Below are 19,169 nucleotides of genomic sequence, written 5' to 3'. Positions count from 1 at the left end.
AAAATGGAAATTTGATTTAGCTGAAAAGACAAGAGTGTGGATATGGGACTAAAGATAAAATAAAAAGGGTCACAAATGTAGCTTAATGTTCGTTAGTAATATGACCCAGGATTTTGATAGTGGGAAAAATTCTTGATAAAGATTTCTGGGGTTGGAGAGATGGCTCAGCGGTTAAGAGCACTTGTTCTTGCAGAGGACTAAGCAGACACATGATTGTTCACAACCATCTGTAGGCACGCATGTGGTGCACAGACATACATGCAGGGAAATCACTCATGTACATAAATAAATCTGAAAACTTGTTTGTTTTATGAGAGAGAGAGAGGGAGAGAGAGAGACAGAGGAAGAGAGAATGAGAGAGTGCATGGAGTTGGGTGTGTATGATGGTGAAGAGAGTCTGGGAGGAGCTGAAGGAGGGAAAGTATATGATCAAAATATATTACACATAATTTTTTAAGAATAAATTTTAAGAAGAAGTATACATGACACTGCTGAACCCTATATCAAATGTCCAGTCCTGAAGATATACATGCAAATAGCATTATACAAATTGAGCTGGTTATATTTAGAACACACACACACACACACACACACATACACAATTGTTGAAAAAGAGCTCATGAATTGAAAATAAAGCAAAGAGAGGCACATGGTAGGGTATGGATGGAGGAAAAGGAAGGGGAAATGATGTAACTGTAATCTCAAAAATAAAAGAAAAATTCTTTAGTGAAAGAAGTAAATAAAATAAAATCTAGTGGGATAAAGTTTTGCCTAATCAAGTGGATCTCTGTGAGTTCAAAGCCAGCCTGGTTTACAGAGCGAGTTCCAGGACAGGCTCCAAAGCAATACAGAGAAACCCTGTCTCGAAAAAACAACAAAAAGTATTGCCTATTGACATAATTCAAATTAGGACAGCACCATGTAGTGGGCTTAAATTAAGCCTCTTTGAAATTGTATAGTGACAAGCTTTTCTAGTCCATATGGTAGGTATTTTATTCCTTACATAAGAAAATGAAACAGGACTTTAAACAAGAAGATTTCTTCAATGGCAGCATGTAGATTATAAAGGAAAGAAATGACTGGATATGGTCAAAAGTTAGGGTATGGGCTGGGGATGGAGTTGATGGCAGAGTGCTTGCCTAGCATACATGAGACCCTGGGGTTTGATCTTCAGCACTGCAAAAGGAAACTAAAAGGAAACTAAGAATTGAAGATTTTATTGAAGCATCAAGAATCAGGAAATCTAGACAAATACTATTTAAGAGGAGGCACTGGATAAGAGACAATGAAGATAGAGGAAATGATTATGCTGCAACTAATGAGGAGGGAAATAGAGATTTCAGCATAAAAAGATAATTAAGCATCAAAGTAGTAGCTGTAAGAAGTTGAACATTTGGTCAAGGATGAAGGGGAGAGGAGCTAAACATACACAGTCTTTTAATAGTAATGGAACTGAAATTAGTTGGAAAATGAAGAAAAGGAGAATGTTCTCAATTTGAAGGCAGGAGGGTGAAAATATTTAAAAGACAAAAGAGTCTTAGCAAAAGCTAAGATAGATCAGCCAAAAAATCAAGTCACATGTATATATACATATAATAAATTGACAAAATTGTCAGGATAAAGAAATGAAAACTTATGGAAGTGCTTACTAAAAGTTGGACATGGGGGTACACACCTAGAATCCCACCATTTAGGAAGAGCAAGAATTCAAAGACAGTTTGGGCTACATACCAAGTGTGAGGTCAGCCTGGGCTACGTGAGAGCCTTTCTCAAAGGGGGAAAAAGTATTTATTTACAACAGGGCAGTTTGGCTGCTAGTTTATTTGACACTTGTCTTCCAAGAGTTTAATTTTAAACAATGTTTGGGAAAAATAAAACAATATAGTAACAAGAAAGCTATTTATTTATTTATGAAATTTTTAACAAAACTAGCTCAATTGTTATTTCTTTATTCATTATAAAGGTATTATTAGAAGAATTGGCAAAATATAAACGGGTAAAGTTTGGTAGAAAGAAACAGTGGTGGTGTGGATGTCTTAGGAGGAAGAGAGCACAGACAGGAGATGACACAAAATCATTTCCAAGTGACACAACTATCCTCTGACAGGTTGTAATGACACTAGCAACAGAGCTGTCAAAATCACTGACAAGAAAGGTTAATATTATTTTTTGGCAACAGAAATGTTGACGACGTTATGTCTTACATAATATAAAAGGAAATTGTTAGGATTTTATAAGTACATGAAATTAGGTAGTTAATATAAAACTATGCAACAAGTAATTTGGAAGCTAGCACTAGAATACATTTCTAGTCACTTGGGGAACTCTTCCAGCTCATTAAGCTGTAATCATCATCAAGTCCCTGCAAGTCATACAGGAATTAATATGTGCCAACGTCTGAGCTCTAAAAGCACAAGAAAATAAGCAAGCAACTTTGGGTTGCTTTTCCATATACACAGAGGTTCATCTTTTTATTTTTTTCCAGTATTCAGTATCCAGGGCCTGGCACATGCTAGGCAAGCACTCTACCACTAAGCAAAATCTCCATTTAACCCCCATGGCTCTTTTATTGCAGTCTAAGATGGCTAGCTGTTTTGGATACCACATCGTTATTAAATTATGCTTATGATAAAACAACACTGACCCTTTTTATAAATGTAAGCACTGGCCTAGATTTTATTTGTATTATTTGTATAGTAGATATTATATATATATATTAATCTTACATCATTGATTTTTTCAAAAATGATCTTTTTCTTTTAATAACCTTCTAATTTTTGATATTATAATTATATCATTTCTTCCTTCCCTTTCCTCCTTCCAACCTCCCCCCCGCTCTCTTTCAAATTCACGGCTTCTTTTTAATTGTTGTTGTTGTGTGTATAATGTATGAATACAACCTGTTTAGTCTGAAAAATATCATTTGCATGTGTGTTTTCAGGGCTGACTATTTGGTATTGGAAAACCAATTGGCATGCTCTTTCCTGGGAAAGACTGTCTTCCACTTTCAACATTCTTTAATTGTCCATAGTTCTTGGTGTAGAGTTGAGATTTTGTGGCCTTTCCCCAATTCACTTTAGCATGTCTACAGTTGCTGTCCTTGTTCAGTTCATGCTTAGATAGTCTTGTTGGTGAGGTTTCATGAGTGTAGCTTCTCACATTTCCAGGAGTCATAAACTCACTGTTTCTCTGACTCTTACAATCTTTTCACCCTATCTTTCACTATGATCCATGAGCCTTAGGTGCAGGAGTTGTGTTATAGATGTATCAATTAGGACTGGGTTCCATACTCTATAGTTTCAGCTTTTATCTGAACACTCCAAATTGCCATATCTTTCTGAATCTTGACTTTTTTAATCTTCCATGATAATGATTCTCAACCCAAACTACAAATTTGAGTCATTTAGAAGAGTTTTAAAACTTAAGGTTTAAAAATACTAAAGCCCAGGGATTATGATTTAATTGTTCTTTTAAGTTATTCTATTTTACCTTGTATTATAAAGTTTTCAAACACCAAAATAAACTATAACAGAACTTCTATATATCCATAAGACAGTTTCAATAATTACCAACTTTTGTTTATTCTTACCTTCAGAAATACTTTAAATTAAATCCAAGATATCAATTTCTCCACAAATACACCAATATCATTTAGTTGTTTTTAAATGTTCCTCAGTCAAATGTTAACAGATAGCCAGTATTAAGAACATAGATCTGGGCTGGCGGGATGGCTCAGTGACTTAGTGTACAGTAAACAAAATCTAATAAAAGGTACACAGAGCATTGACACTAATTGTCCCTTCTGATTTTCAGATACTTGCAAATTTGAATTTCAGATACTTGCATATTTGCTCCTGCCTTGGGTTCCTGTCTTGGCCTCCCCAGACAGAATGTAATTTATAAGATGAAATAAACCCTTTCCTCCCCAAGATGTTTTTGGTCAGAATGTTTTATCACAGCAACAAAATAGCAAACTATGTTATGTTCATTACCAACATGCTCATTTAGAACACAAACTAACATGTACCTTTTTTGGCAAGCAGCTCTGTTTATAAAGTAGATTGAGGGCACTGTGTAAGACAACATTGCTCTAGCTGCAAAAGAATAATGTAAATGAACTTTATAATTACCAATAATATTCCCTTCTAGTCTATATAAAATGTTTGGTTATAAATTTTGTCCACAGGAATCACTACTGTAACCTTACAGCTGATTCTTTTATCATAAGTTGCCATGCTTAAAAAGTCTGGCCAGTACACCGTTACTGAATTTTTTATAATGTCAATCTCATTAAATGTTAATGAGAAAACTAATTAGTAAACTGCCAATGCACTTAGTAAAAAATATATTCAAATGTGAGAGAAGTGTTTTCCACAGAGGTCGTAGATTTTCCTGATTCTATTATTTTGCTACCAGATCTAAGCCTTCAAACACAACTGTGAGTGCTTATTTTAGAATAACCCAATAGCCACATGGCATTTTGAAAGCTGCCAATTTTATGCTAAGCACTTTGGAAAACAGTTAATAAAAATAATTCTTTTTAGGCTGTGTTTTCATCATTGAACATTGTAAAAGACATATACTTGTACACTAAAAAATTTAAACACATACAGTTTATTTCTCTAATTGAAATCTTTACTTATTAAAGGATTTACAAAAGAAAAACAAAAGACAAAAACAAAAAAAAACCTTTTGTTGAGGCAGGATCTCACCACATAGCCCAGAATGGCCTCAAAAATCACAAATTCTCCTGTTTTGGTCTCCAAGTGATAGGATTGTAAGTGTATGCCACCATGCCCAGATAGCTTAGAATTGCTTTATGGAGGGAACTTTTGTCACATAGTTTATAATGTCTTATGGGGGATTAAAAAGAGTAGATATTTGGTTAATTAAACCTAGTTACATTTCTCAACATTAAAATATAGGAAAATAGGATTTACTGCCCCCCAAACTGCTATGTTTTTGCTTTATAACACCATTTCTCCCAGTGACAATGTCCTTCTCAGTTCTCCCTAGCAAACAGCCTCCCAGATATTGATAGTGCTTATAGACAGATGATTAAATTAAAAATGATCCAAGTTGGATTTTGGCAAAAAGCTGCACAGATGCCACACTGGAATTCTGCCACAAGTATTTCAGCTATTGTTATTAACCAATGATTTTAGGAAAACTTTGTTTAATTTAACAGCATTTCTGATAATCATAAACTATATCAGAGCTGGATATAGAAAATTGCATTGGAGGCTTCTATTATGTCTTTGTTCATAGATTAAATAAATCAACAAATTGAGCCACTGACTATCCCAGTAATAATATATTTATGTACCTATTTATCTACTGTTCTAGAAGACTTCAAACTTTGTAGGAACCATGACAATTCTGTTAACCAAAATCTATAACAATAACCAGCTACCACCCCACTTCTCTGCAACTGGTCACAGTAAAATTATCCAAGAATTATTTCAATTTATCCTGTTCCCAAATACATGGTTGGCTCATATTCTCCAAGTCCTTCCAATCTCTGCTCATAAATCAGTTTCTACAATATGAACCACTTCCTTGTTTGCCATGAGATCTCACTTTACCCTGCATTATCGTTTACCAGCTCCTGTCATACCACGTAAGATTGTCTATTGACTGCTCTCAGCTAGAATGAGACCCCATGAAAGAATTTTTTATTTATTGCTTTATCTTCAGCTCTCCACAAAAAAAACCTTTTGTTGAGGCAGGATCTCGCCACATAGCCCAGAATGGCCTCAAAAATCACAAATTCTCCTGTTTTGGTCTCCAAGTGATAGGATTGTAAGTGCATGCCACCATGCCCAGATAGCTTAGAATTGCTTTATATGTCATCACATTTAATATTCTGTATTTTTTGTACTTAAATCACAGAGGTAAAAAGATGAAAACAGGGAAAGCTTTCTAACAAAAAGGCAACACAAAACCTATGGTGTAACAGCAAAATTACAGTACATGGGACTGGAATCAAGTAAGCTAATTTTATTGAAGAGAAAATCACTTACATGAGAAACCAATATCACAGAGTCAGCGCTCTGAGCATGCAATATCATCTCTTCCCGAGACCCGACTGGAACCCCAAGAGAGCAAACCCCAAGAGAGTGCTGGGCCTCCTCTCTTCAGGTCTATATCCCACCACCTATGGCCACGCCCAAAAGGCATGGTCATCTTCACAGTCACAGGTGCCTAATAAGATCTCTCCCTACACATGTCACCACTATTACAGAAGTGTGGTAAACTTCAAATGCTTTCTTTTTTCCAGCTTACTTTACAGCTGTAGTCCTTCCTGAATTGTCCACAAGCATCATCAGCTAAACAGCTATTCCTTCTTCAAGAAGGTAGAGGCAGGCAGATCTCTGTGAGTTTGAAGCCAGCCTGGTCTACAGAGCGAGTTCCAGGACAACCTCCAAAGCAATACGGAGAAACTATGTCTCGAAATAAATTGCTAACAGGGTAATGAAATCTACACTCATTTTTCAACACCATTCAGCAGTACAAGTGATGCTTAGATCTCTAAAAGCATTATTTGGGAATGCCTAAGTTTAAGGGACTCATAGATCAAAGTGAACTTGATAATGATAAATTATTCTATTTCTACATTATTCTGATTACAAATAAAAGGTGCCTAATCAGCATCATAACATTCTGCAGTGATTATCAGTATTTTGCTTACAGTGTTATTATATTGGATATATTCGATATTACTACTTCAAATCAATTTCTATATACAACATGAAAAATAATTATTAGGGAAAATAGTGGGGACATGAGGGAGAGAGAAAGCAGGAGAGGAAAGGAGAGAGGAATAAGACTGACTTCTTTGGTCTTTCAGGCCCTAAGTTACCATTTAATAAGAAATGTTTGTTACAATTCAAAGCCCATTTGACCCACACTACAGTGATCTGATATAGAGAAGACAATGTTATCTTCATTTCACAGATGAATAGGCTAAGCCTTTATTTGTAAAAAAAAAAATATTACAACTATAGGACCAAATCAGGCCTCTTGAACATGGGTGTCAGTTAGGATCACTGGGCAGTCTATGGGGCCTCTGACAGTGGAACCAGGATGTATCCCTAGTGCACGAAAGGACTTCGGGAGCCCATTCCCCATAGAGGGATACTCCACCTAAATACACGGGGGAGGGCCTAGGCCCTGGCCCAAATGACTTGACAGATTTTGATGATTCCCCATGGAAGGCCTCAGAGCCTCCCTGGGGAGCGGATGGGGGATGGGGTGGGGGATCTTTGGGGGGCATGGAAGAATGGGAGGGAGAGGGAACTGGGATTGATATGTAAAATAAGATTGTTTCTAATTTAAATAGAATTTATATAAAAAAGAGACCAACTACATATTAAAGACTCAAAGAAGGTAAAGGAAACAGGGTTAATGAAGAAAATGTGAACACTGGATGGTGCATTTGAACAATGTGAATGCTGGTAAAAATCCCATAATGTAACATCCAGAGGGGAGGAATCTTTCATACTGTGCTCCCCTGTCTGCCTGGAACATCTTAATACTTCTGAAGACACACACACACACATACTGCACACACACACACCACACATGTGTGTGTTATACCTATATCTATATCCTTATATCACAAAGGTATATATTTAAATTACATATTCTATATTATATACATATTATATAAAAAAGTATATTTATATATGTTATATTTAAATATGAAAGACCAGGTTGAAGTTTTGAAAAATGAAGATGGCCAATTTGGTAATTTTTTTCTTGATGAAATGAAGGATTATTGACAACCTCATGCTTTTTTAGGTATTGGTTGACATGTGTCTCACCATTTCCCATTCCCTTGACAACCTCATGCTTTTTTAGGTATTGGTTGACATGTGTCTCACCATTTCCCATTCCCTATCTGCCCCTGGGGCCTCTTCCTTTGTGGCACAGACTGGAATGTTTACTCCTATGCACCGTAGGGACATGAACCCGAAATCTTTCAGAGTTAAAGTCATAATTATACAGATTAGGTATAAAGGGTTTGGGGGAAACATATAGATTTATATGTTAAATAGAAAAGTAATTTTAAAAGCTAGAAAACTGATAACATTGACTATTTTAGTTCTCAAAACCTATAAAGCTATATTTTCTTGTTACATGAAATTTTTGAAAATTTATTTCTATGTGTATTAGTGTTTTACCTGTATGTATGTCTGTGTAACATATGCATACCTGGTGTCTGTTGAGGTCAGAAGAGGGTGTGGGATCTTCTAGAATTGGTAGACAGCTATAAGTCACTATGTGGGTGCTAGGAATTGAACCTAGTCCTCTGGAGGAGCAGTCACTTGTCTTAACCGTTGAGATATCTCTCTAACTCCCAAGAGATCTTTAAAGATAATTTTTATTTGATTTTACTGGGATCAGGTGCCCCAAGGATTGGGGCAGGGGCACAAAATATGATTTGTCCTTCTTAGTGTTTGCCATGTGAGATTTTTCTTTTTAATAAGTCAATATGATAATTTACCTTTAGCATATGATGTATATATATGGGGAGCAGGACTTTGCAGGCCTATCATAAAATTGCATGTTTACCCTTTAGGTACCAAACATTTTATCAGATGATCCCTTTGTGAGCATGAAATGCCACAGTATTTTGCTAATTATATGAAATATGAACATTTTCAGAGTTGGACTCTTGAGTAAAGGATTTAAGAAAATGAAAAGCTTTTGGTTTCAGTTACATGGTTATACATTCTGTTTATTATACATGTGTTTCCAGTAAATTATTTACAGTGATTTATAAACTTTAAATAAAAAATGAAAAACTACAAACACTTTAAAATAAAATGCTTATTTCAAATTTAACCATTTTCTAGCTTATATAGATTCTTTAATTTCAAAGGAACAATACCAAGATCAAAGAGTGGATAAGGAAAGAGAATACTTTAAAATAATTTGTTTTAATATTTATTTTATAATTTTGCTCTACATGGAATTAAAAAAGTCTGTTAGTGGTAATTATAAATCTAATGAAAGCTATAAATCTAATGTCTAAGAACCTGCTTACCACTATTCAGGTGTGAAAAATTCAAAGGGAAAATTCTCTCAACAGACTACCCAAGACTTCCTGATTGGCAGGTCTTCCTAAGCCTCATTCTGTAGAGTACTTAACAGGATGTAGTCTATGTAGTGGCTCTCAACTGCCAAGGAGAGAAAATTGCTGATTTGTGCTTAATAAGCTAAATATGCATGAATTATTTTAATTATACAAAACAAGGTTCTAAATTTAGCTGCAATAGTGAAGTCTCTACCTTTATCAACCATGAGAAGGCAAGGAAATTGTGAGGCAACTAGAGAAATCCAGGATAAAATAGCCTCCAGATAAATGAAAATAAGAACCACCACCAAATTTCCATAAAACTTCCATTCTGCTATGACCCAGGATAATTAAGGAGGACAAAGTTTGATAAATGGTCAGTAATCTACCAGATGTCTACTAAAAAGTATCTAAAAATTTAAAAAAGGGTTGGTGTGATCCTTTTTTTTCTTTTTTTCTTTAGGTTAGAAACAATCTTGTTTCACATGTCAATCCCAGCTCCCTCTCCCTTTCCTCCTCTCCTGCCCTCCCCACCAGGTCCCCCAGTCCCCCACCCAATCTCCAGTCTGATCCCCATGGAGGGTGAGGCACTCCATGGTGGATCTCCAGTAACTGTCATTTCATCTAGGGCAGGGCATAGGCCATCCCCCATGAGTCCCGGCTGAGAGAGCCTCCCATATTGTGGCATGTCTTGTGATTCTAATGTCAAAATTCTTTTGATAGAACCATCGTTATGAAAGAAAACTAAGTTCATGAGGCTTGGTGGTTGGTGTATGCCTATCATACCAGCACTTGGGAGGTTGAGGAAGGAAAATGGTGAGTCTGAAGCTGGCCTGAGTTATATAATTAGACCTCTCCCTGCAAATGGAACCAACCAACTTCACCAAATCCATACTCAAGATATTAGATTACTGGGTGGTACTGCCAGTTAGCACATATCAAAGAAAACAAATCTTTTGTTTGCTTGTTTGTTTCGCTTTTTTTGTGAGAGGGTTTCTCTGTGTTGCCCTGGTTGTCCTGAAACTCAGTATGTAGCCAGGCTGACCTCAAACTCAGAGACCCACCTGCCTCTACCTCCTGAGTGCTGGGATTAAAAACCTGTGCCACCACTGCCTGGTGAAAACAAATCTTAAAATACAATAGTTAACATTTCTTGGTGGTCATTGTTACATCTCCATTATACAAAACCTACAAACTAACCTTATTAAAGGGGTAGCACATAACACAACACACAAAGTAAATGAAAAGGAAAAAGGCACACTTCTGTTAGTTATATAGACATGCTCTGATGAAAGCTTGTGCAAATGAGCACAGCACAGCAAAGCTCTTGGCTTCTCAATTAGAAGACAGCAGTTAAACAGCCATGAAAACCAGCATACACTTCTGCTGTGGACCAGGGGAAAGCAAGGGAACTTTTAAAGTAGCTCTTTGCTCCTTGTTGAGTCATTTTGTTTTTTTACACGACGACTTCAGGTATCTTGTCAATGTCACAGGTAAAGCAATCATGCAGAAATCAACTGACCATAAGTCACTACATACATACATGATTGGTAGAAATCTTTGTTTACTTCTTCAGACAAATTTCCTTATTTTCTAGCAATTGGGAAACTAACAAAAGAGGAGGATAGGATAGAGAGAAAAAATCCATTTATAATTCACCTGCTTTGAGAAACTCTCATTGAAGTGAAACTGCCATCCAAATGAAAACTTTTCTGTAAGATAAATTGTAATTTTTAAAGAAAAAAAGCTAAATGACAGGTTTATCAGGGTAATTTTTGTTCCTGGAGGCCCTTTTAAGAAGTTAGATAAGACGAATGTTACTTGTAAAAATTATATATCTCATTAGACATATGAATGCTACCCAAATTAGGGGAGGCTTGCCTCAACATAAATATAGTTCTGTGACCATTATCTTCTATTTTATATTCTTATTTCCATAAAGTAGGTACCAGTACTGTTTTTAACTGGAGAAGGAAATCAGTGTCACTTAAGCCAAGAATCTTCTTCATTCAAGCCTTCAGTCATTTGGCTCTAATTATAGTTTTCTAGTAAACCAACTTATCTTCCTCTACTTCCACCGTCCTCTCTTAGTCCAACATTCCAACAGAATTACAATTGCCAAAAGTCACTGTAGCATACAGAACTGCATATATGAAAGAATTTGACAAATGTCATCCAACAGGTAAGAGATAAGGATAGGATCAAAATTCAGATTTTTCAGACTTTTGTTTCTTTCCTCCACATCCATCACCTTCCCCAAATTAAGCCTGGTCCACCACTTCAAGGTCCTAATACCAAGCCATGAAGTAGCATGAAAAACAGATCTTGCCTCCTCAAGGTCTGAAAGTTTGAAAGCCCCTGCTTTCTTTGAATTCTTCAAACATGGACCCATTTTGAATTTTTCAAATTAAGAGTTGTGGGAGGGTGGGTTAGGAAGGGAAAGTTGAATTTCCTTCTGTTTCATGGGTTTGGTTTACACATCTTTAAAAGAAGAGGCATTGCCAAACTCACCGGAGAGAAACGTGTGCTTAACAGAAACAGGGATTCCCAAGGACTGAAAACTTGGAGATATATATATATATATATATATATATATATATATATATATATATATATATATATATATAGCGAAAGATGCAAAACTGGGAGAGGTGAGTAATTCTGAAGGCAGCTCCTCCACTTCCCCAGCATCAAGCATCCCCAAGCCCTGACCCAAATCTCACTTGAAGCCTCTCAGTGTGTCACTGGGACATTTTATTTTCCTTTGGATTCCCACGTCCTTACAATGCCCACCCCCGCCTCCCGCGCATTTACTCCCCAGGGTAGTGGTTATTTGTTTAGGTTTTGGAAAAAGTTAAGTTCCCAACCTCGAACCCGCTCCCATCGCCGGTCTAAAAGCTAGCACACTGGCCATCTGCCCCCTCCCCCATGGGCAGCGATCCACCAGGTACTGGATTCCTCCTTAGCTGCCCCCCTCCCAGGGTCCGACCCAAAGAGCAACTGTTCGTCCAGTGCAGTCGGGACTCTGTGGTAGCAGCAGAAAGGTGGTGGCGGGAGCCGAATCTCCAGTCCGTTGCCGCGGGTTTAGGACGAGGTGCGGGGCAGCGAGGAATAACTGTTTTTGCCTCGCCACCGAGTGGACAGTGGACACAGCCCTAACTCAGGTGTAGCTGGCCACAACTGCTGGCCGCCACTTACCTGTAAGTCCCCCTCCGCCTTCTTCCCCATAGCCTCGACGCCTTTGCAGGACAAAGTACTCGTTGGATCTTTCCATCAGCCACAGCTTCAGCGCATTTTTCAACAGCACTTCCTCAGGCTTCAGCCACATCTCGAAGAACTTTGTGCCGCCTCAGAAGAGGCGACCTATTTGTCCTCCTTACCTATCCCCTCCCAGCCTGTCTTCGTCCCTCTACTTCTCCTCCCACCAAACCTTCCTTCGGTGGCGGTGCCTCCGGAGGTTTGCCACACTTCCCCCAATCCTGCCTTCTCTCCCACGTAGGCAGAGAGAGTGCCAACTCCCTCCCACGGAGCAACCGCCAGACTGGGAAATAGTCCCGCTTTGTCTCCTCTTGGGAGTTGTAGTTTTCTATCGGTTTTCCTGCACCCATTCGACTATAGCTCGAGACTACATTTCCCGCAATGCACTGGGGTAAGAGTTGGGTGGGTGGGGGACGCCTTCGAAGCGGTCCCGCCACCAGTTAAGTGAGTTTTGCCCGTGTAAAGTTGAAAACATTTTTTTTATTCAAATAAGCCAACCCTGGGTATGACAGCAATGCTTCTAGTTCTTTTATAGTGAGAGGACTAATTTGTTGAGAACAAAGTTTCCGGCATTTTTGAGTAATGGCCCATCCAGGAAGCAGTAGCCTGCAGCAACTTCCATTTAATTAACGCCAACTAGGTACCAAGTGATTTTTTGGGGAATCCTCCCAGAAATCCTTTGAAGTACATCCTCTGCTTTGCTCACTAGTAAATGGAAAGCTCTAGCAAGTGAAATGACGTATCCAAGGACTCACAGCTGGCAATAAGATTCATTGTTCAAAATCCTTGCCTAAATTAAATCCTTTCCTCCCATAACGGAAAAAATATAAATCTCACAAAGCACATACCTTCTTCACAACTTGCGACTCTCTTCCTCCATACTTCCTCTGTTTGTTTACTGTTATAAACTATGGAGAATCTCTAGTCCAACTTTTTGGGTACCCAAACTATCTATGAGGGTATTTTCTTTTTCTCAAACTGTTTTAAGAAAAACAAAATTCCTTGTAGGGCACGCTTCGCTTCATTGCTTGGTATCTTGGCAATGTTGGAAAACTACTCGCACACCAAAATGGAAGAGGTCTGCTGTGAGGAATTATTTGAGGGCTGTGTTTATTTGTTAAGCTCACTCAATTCCTGGAGCTAAAGAATAGATTGAGAGTGAAACTGACTTATAGAAAGAATTCAGATAAAGGGTCAGACAAAGTGGCAAGGTATACCAAATGAAGACATAGGGCCATGTGGCTAAAACTATGGTTTGGGGCACACTCAGAATAGGAGCCCTGGAGACACTGAACTCTCTGCCCTGAAGAAGCCTGTCTAGATTAATTCTGCCAAGGTGCAGGCTGTCACAAGAAAGTTCTTGTGCATGACAAGCACCACAACTACCATCAACAAAAGCCCCCAAAACAACAAAACCCCATAACAGGACAATCTGGGATTTCCTTCTACCAAAAAGTAATAGGTAGTAGAGCAGCTCTGTTCAGAGTATGGAATAGGCAACCCTCTGAGAGCCTGGACATGATGCATTTATTAGTGCAACGTATCCGAGCTTGAAGGTATATTAAGGTACAACATTTCTCCTTTTCTCCACAGTGAAATGTCAACGAGTGCAGCAAATGGTACATCTTGTCTTCCTTCGTGTTTGTACAGTTCTGGCCTCCTTTTGATTTCCATTGTCAGTCAGTTCCCCATGGTTATAGTTATGGCAAGGAGCATCTGAATTGGATGGTTCCTTTACCTCTACTCTGAACCCAGCCAGGTCTACCCTAAAATCAGCCCCTTTCAGCTCAGAGCAGAACATTTAGAGCACTTTTTGCTTTTGTAAACTAACATTTCGCTGATTATATAAATGGTTTTCAAGTTAAATTATGTCTATCATGTAAATTTTTTTCTTGATCACAGTCTACTTCAAGTCTTTGCAAATAAGTGTTTTTCTAGAAGCACATTAAAAATAGAATGACATTCTATTCGCTGTTCAATTGTGCATGTTACTGTAAATTACTTTGGGATTACAAACAATCTTGAATCTCCCTGTTGGTATTGTCCTGGCACTTAATGTACAGCATGTGTTGTTCATTAATAAGCCTGTGCCTTTTCTTATGTTTATAAATGCAACTTCAGAGAAATTATTACTTTCCTAAGATCTCACATTTAAACAAATGGCAGAGTTGGGATCTGAACCTGCATTTATAACTACAGACCAAAAACACTATATTGTCTGTGAATATGGTCCATAGTGTGTTCAGTGCCAAACTCACGTTTCCCAAATCCCCCCAGCCTAATCCTCTCTTATTGAAAGCACTACTATTTACCAAGATGTTAAGCTAAGAACTTTGTAATAAGCTTAGATTTCTTTCTTCAGTTTCCCATCGCCCCAACTTCACCAGTTTGTGTCTCTGTGTCTCTCCACACAATATTTTTTAAAATCTCTCTCACCCTTCTGTGTTTTAGGGTTACCCCACATCACATTATTGTTATGCAACTTTTAAAGTTTCCCAATTAATCTGTTTGCTTTATTTTTATTTTCTGAGCTTTATATTAACCCACCAAATAATATGGCATGTGGGTTTATTATTCAGAGGTCAGTCTTCCAGATCACTGGCTCTTCTAAATAGTGGCCTCAAATACCTATGAGAAAATGTATGCAGGAAGAAGCACCCAAAACCAATTCCAGAGACTGTGCTATGGAAAGGCTTTAGCTGTCATTTAGCTTATTGGCTAATCTGAAGTGACACTAGCTACATTTGTATATTTGTAATCTATAGCAGGTTTGTGTGCAATAAGATTCAAAGTGTGTGTATATTATTGTTACGGGACAGTCATATAAAGTTTTGTTACTCCGAGTGTGGACCCCCGAGACAGCATCATCTGGTAACCTGGGAACTAGAAACTCAGACCCTCTCACCCGATACTAGACCTGCTCAACTAGAATATATGTTTTAACAAGGTTCCCAGGTAGTCTGTGGGAAGATGAAGTTGTAGATGCACTGATTTAAGATGAATTGGATATTTGAAAATCAAACTACCACAAATTGGTGGCCATTAATCATGTTTTCATTAAGTCCCCCTACCTAGGTATCATTTATTAAAAATGTAAGCCCTAACTGGGTGTTAGTGGTGCATGCCTTTAATCCTTGCATTCTGGAGGCAGAGGCAGGCAGATCTCTGTGAGTTCAAGGCCAGCCTGGTCTACAGAGCAAGTTCCAGGACAGCCTCCACAAGAATACAGAGAAACCTTGTCTCGAAAAACCAAAAAAAAAAAAAAAAGTAAGCCCTATCAACATAAGGTGGCTATATCATTCCTTTAAAAAAGATTCTATTAGTACCTGTTCATTAACATTTTCTAGGACAATGATTGAAAACTGAGATATCAATTGGAGTTACAGCTAAAAAGGGAACTTGCTGTTAACCAGCCATAAACATTTCTATACTTTAAAATACCATCAACTATACCCATGGGTGCCTCACATTCATGACATTTCTTCCATATTAAAAAAAACTGAGGACTAGAGAGATTGCTTGGTGGCAAGTGCTTACTGCATTAAGAGGACCTGAGTAAAAGTCCTCGAGCAACTAACTATACATACCTGGAGACAGGGTGATTACTTGGCTGAGCTAGCTGCCATCCTAGCTCTAGGTTCAATGAGAGACCTTGTCTCAAGGGACTAAATCAAGCAGTGATGGAGCAGGGCACCTGATATCCTCCTCTAGCTTTTGTACATGCCTTTATGCAATACAACACACACACACACACACACACACACACACACACACACACACGCACCCACACTCACACCATGGCACACACACTGAAATTTGAGGACTAGTGGTTAGTGCATCTCAAACTTTTCACTGAAATAGCTTTGTTGGTAGAGGCTATCTTTAGATGTCAAAGTTACCACCATAATCATTAATTTCTTTTATTCTCATGCAGTGTATTAATTACACTTTATATCAGTTATTGGGTGTTAGATGAAAAATAAAAAACCCAGAGACTGATATTGGGTTTCAAGTTTCAAGCTGAAGATCAGAAAAGCAAAGTGTCTGCGGACTCTACCTCAGACTGAAGCCTCCACCAAACCTCAGACTGAAGCCTCTCCTCATCATGGCTGGAGAATCCTGAGACTTCAATGTCTTCCTATCCTCAATGTGACTAGAGAATGAATGCCTGATACTGACTACTGAAGACCCTGCTCCTATCTTTTATACCCCTCTAGTGCAGGGATTAAAGGTGTGTGATTCCAGGTGCTGAGATCATCTTTGTGTGAGCTGTTTCTCTTTAGGACTGCATCAATCTTGTGTAGATCTGGGTGGCTGTGGACTCACAGAGATCCATCTATCTCTTATTCCTGAGTCCTAGGATTATAGGTGTGTACCACCACCTCCTAGCTTCTGGCTACTGGGACTAAAGGTGTGTATCACGACTGCCTGATAGCTATAACACCAGGCTGACTTTGCTTTCCGAATTCTCATGAAAGCTTTAATAAATCATAAATATCACCACATAATGAGCTTATATTATAAAAATTTACTCCAAACAAAAACAATGAGCAAAATAACTAACTAGAAATTTTACAATCTGGTTTGATAATTCTTTAACAGACTATTTTACAAGTAAACAGGATGAATATATGAAGGAAATGAAGAATGTTCCTAGCATTCTAGTTGTCGCTATAAATGATTTTATTATAAAGTCCGATTGGGTGTGGGATAAATGTGTATTTACAACAAAAACAACCCAAATTCCACTAAACACATACTCCGATATCACCATTTCTTATGTTTACAACTAGTTGTACAAATATTGTCTACTGCTAGGGTTAAAAGAATTAGCTTATGTTATAACTTTGATGTGAGAGCACAATATAAAGTCTGATGCTTAAGCTAAAGTACATCACATGATAGCAGTAGGACATAATAAAATTCACAAATGCCATAGAATTCCTCTCCTTGATATATACCCAAGAGACCACAAATGTACATTTGGAGAATGATTTGTATATAGATGCACATGGTAGTACTGTCCATAATGATCAAAATGCTGTAATACCCTAAGGATTCAATAACTAACGAATGGATAAACAAATGTCAGATTCTCATGATGGAATATACTCAACAATGAAAAGTCATAAATTATTGGACGTATATACTATAATGTGGGTGAAACTTGAACATATTATTCTAAGGGTAATCCAGTCACAAAGCATTTATTGTACAATTAAATTTGTGTATGGTGTCTAGAAAAGACAAACCTATAGAGATAGAAAGCAGACTGGTGAATGTGTAGGCTGAATAGGAACAGGAATTGATCATTGATTATTGGCGTGAGGGTATGTACTGGGATAATGGAATAAGGATCTGAGTTCAAATCCCAGTACCTATTGTTAAAAAGCTGTATATCCATTCCCCAAACACATGTAACTCCAGCTCTGGGAGGTTTAACAACCTTTTCTAGCCACAACATTGTGCCACCCCTTACCACATGTATGTATGCACTCACACAGACATGCTGTGGACCAATCTTGGTACAGTGTAAATATGTATTGTTCTCATTGCTAATAAAGGGGATTGGCTGATAGCTAGGCAGGATTTTCAGGGAAGAGAAAAGGCTGGGAAGGAGGGCAGAGTCAGAGGATTCACCAGCCAGATGGGAAGGAAGCAGGACATACAAGAGTGGTAAAAGTCATGAGCCTCGGGGCAGCACATTGATTAATAGAAATGGGTTAATTTAAGTTGTAGCAGCTAGTTAGTAATAAGCCTGAACTATTGGCAAAGAACTTATAATTAATATTAAGTCTCTGTGTGGCTATTGGGGAGTGACTTCCAGGACACAGAAAAACTCTGCCTACACAAACACATACACAAATCATTTTTAAGTTGAAATACCTCACTGTAGCAGCATGTAAAAGGCCTACACAGGTCTGCACCAGGTCTTCTGCATGTCTACTATAGCTTTCAGTTTAGAACTTTTATGAGACTCCTAGATGTGTGAATGATTGGGTCTCTGATCCTGGTGTCTGTTCTTGATGCTCTTTTATTTTTCTGTTGGCTTGTCTTATCTAACTTTGATATGATGGTTTTTGTTTTATCTTATTGAATTTTATTTTGTTAAAAAAGAAATAAATCCTTAGATTGGAAAAACATCTCTCTCAAAATGACCCCCATGAGACTTAAACTCTTTAAAAATATAGGGAATATACTGCAGGCATGTTGTCACAGAAAACACATATATACTGATTTTGATAATCATGGTCCTGAGGTAATCCAAGCATCTGTGTATTCTTAAAATGTTTTTAAAAAGACAAGCTATATTCTGATTCATTAGCAACATCCTGTCAGTCATCCAGTCCAAACAGAAAATTGAAAGAAAGTATTTAATACTGAAACAATCCTCATGCCATAAAAGGTATAAATACATGTTAGCATCAAGATATTTTAACCTTGTATTTATTACTGATCAGCTTTATTATTTACTCTGCAGACATCTAAACTACATCATAATTTGTTTAGTGATTTTTTTTGGTTTTACGAGACAGGGTTTCTCTGTATTGTTTTGGAGGCTGTCGGTCCAGCCCGGCCTCGAACTCACAGAGATCTGCCTGCCTCTGCCTCCCGAGTGCCGGGTTAAAGGCGTGCGCCACCACCACCCGGCCGTTCAGTGATATCATAATGGCAGTTCTTCCTTTTCTGTGTGAGGTCATATGTATAGACCACACTAGAGGTTTAGTCTGCACTGATCAATATATCCAACTATTCCTTCCTCTCAAAACTAGGTGTACTATATTCAAAAGTCAGTATATGATAGCTAAATTGAACACCAGGTGCAATC

The 19,169-nt window shown here is 37.9% G+C and overlaps 1 protein-coding gene across 1 annotated transcript in view; it reads right to left on the bottom strand.

Moving 5' to 3' along the window:
- Tbc1d8b (TBC1 domain family member 8B) overlaps positions 1-12,594 on the bottom strand; it is a 65,855-nt gene extending 53,261 nt beyond the window's left edge. Inside the window, exon 1 of the mRNA XM_005076699.4 lies at positions 12,281-12,594. Within this exon, the coding sequence (XP_005076756.1) occupies positions 12,281-12,410 (130 nt within the window). The 5' untranslated portion in view covers positions 12,411-12,594. The remainder of the gene's footprint in view (positions 1-12,280) is intronic.
- Between the last annotated feature and the right edge of the window lie 6,575 nt (positions 12,595-19,169).

The sequence above is a fragment of the Mesocricetus auratus genome, unplaced genomic scaffold (genome assembly GCF_017639785.1).
Source record: "Mesocricetus auratus isolate SY011 unplaced genomic scaffold, BCM_Maur_2.0 Super-Scaffold_100003, whole genome shotgun sequence".
Classification (NCBI taxonomy): domain Eukaryota; kingdom Metazoa; phylum Chordata; class Mammalia; order Rodentia; family Cricetidae; genus Mesocricetus; species Mesocricetus auratus.
This window is presented reverse-complemented; position numbering and strand designations above follow the sequence as displayed.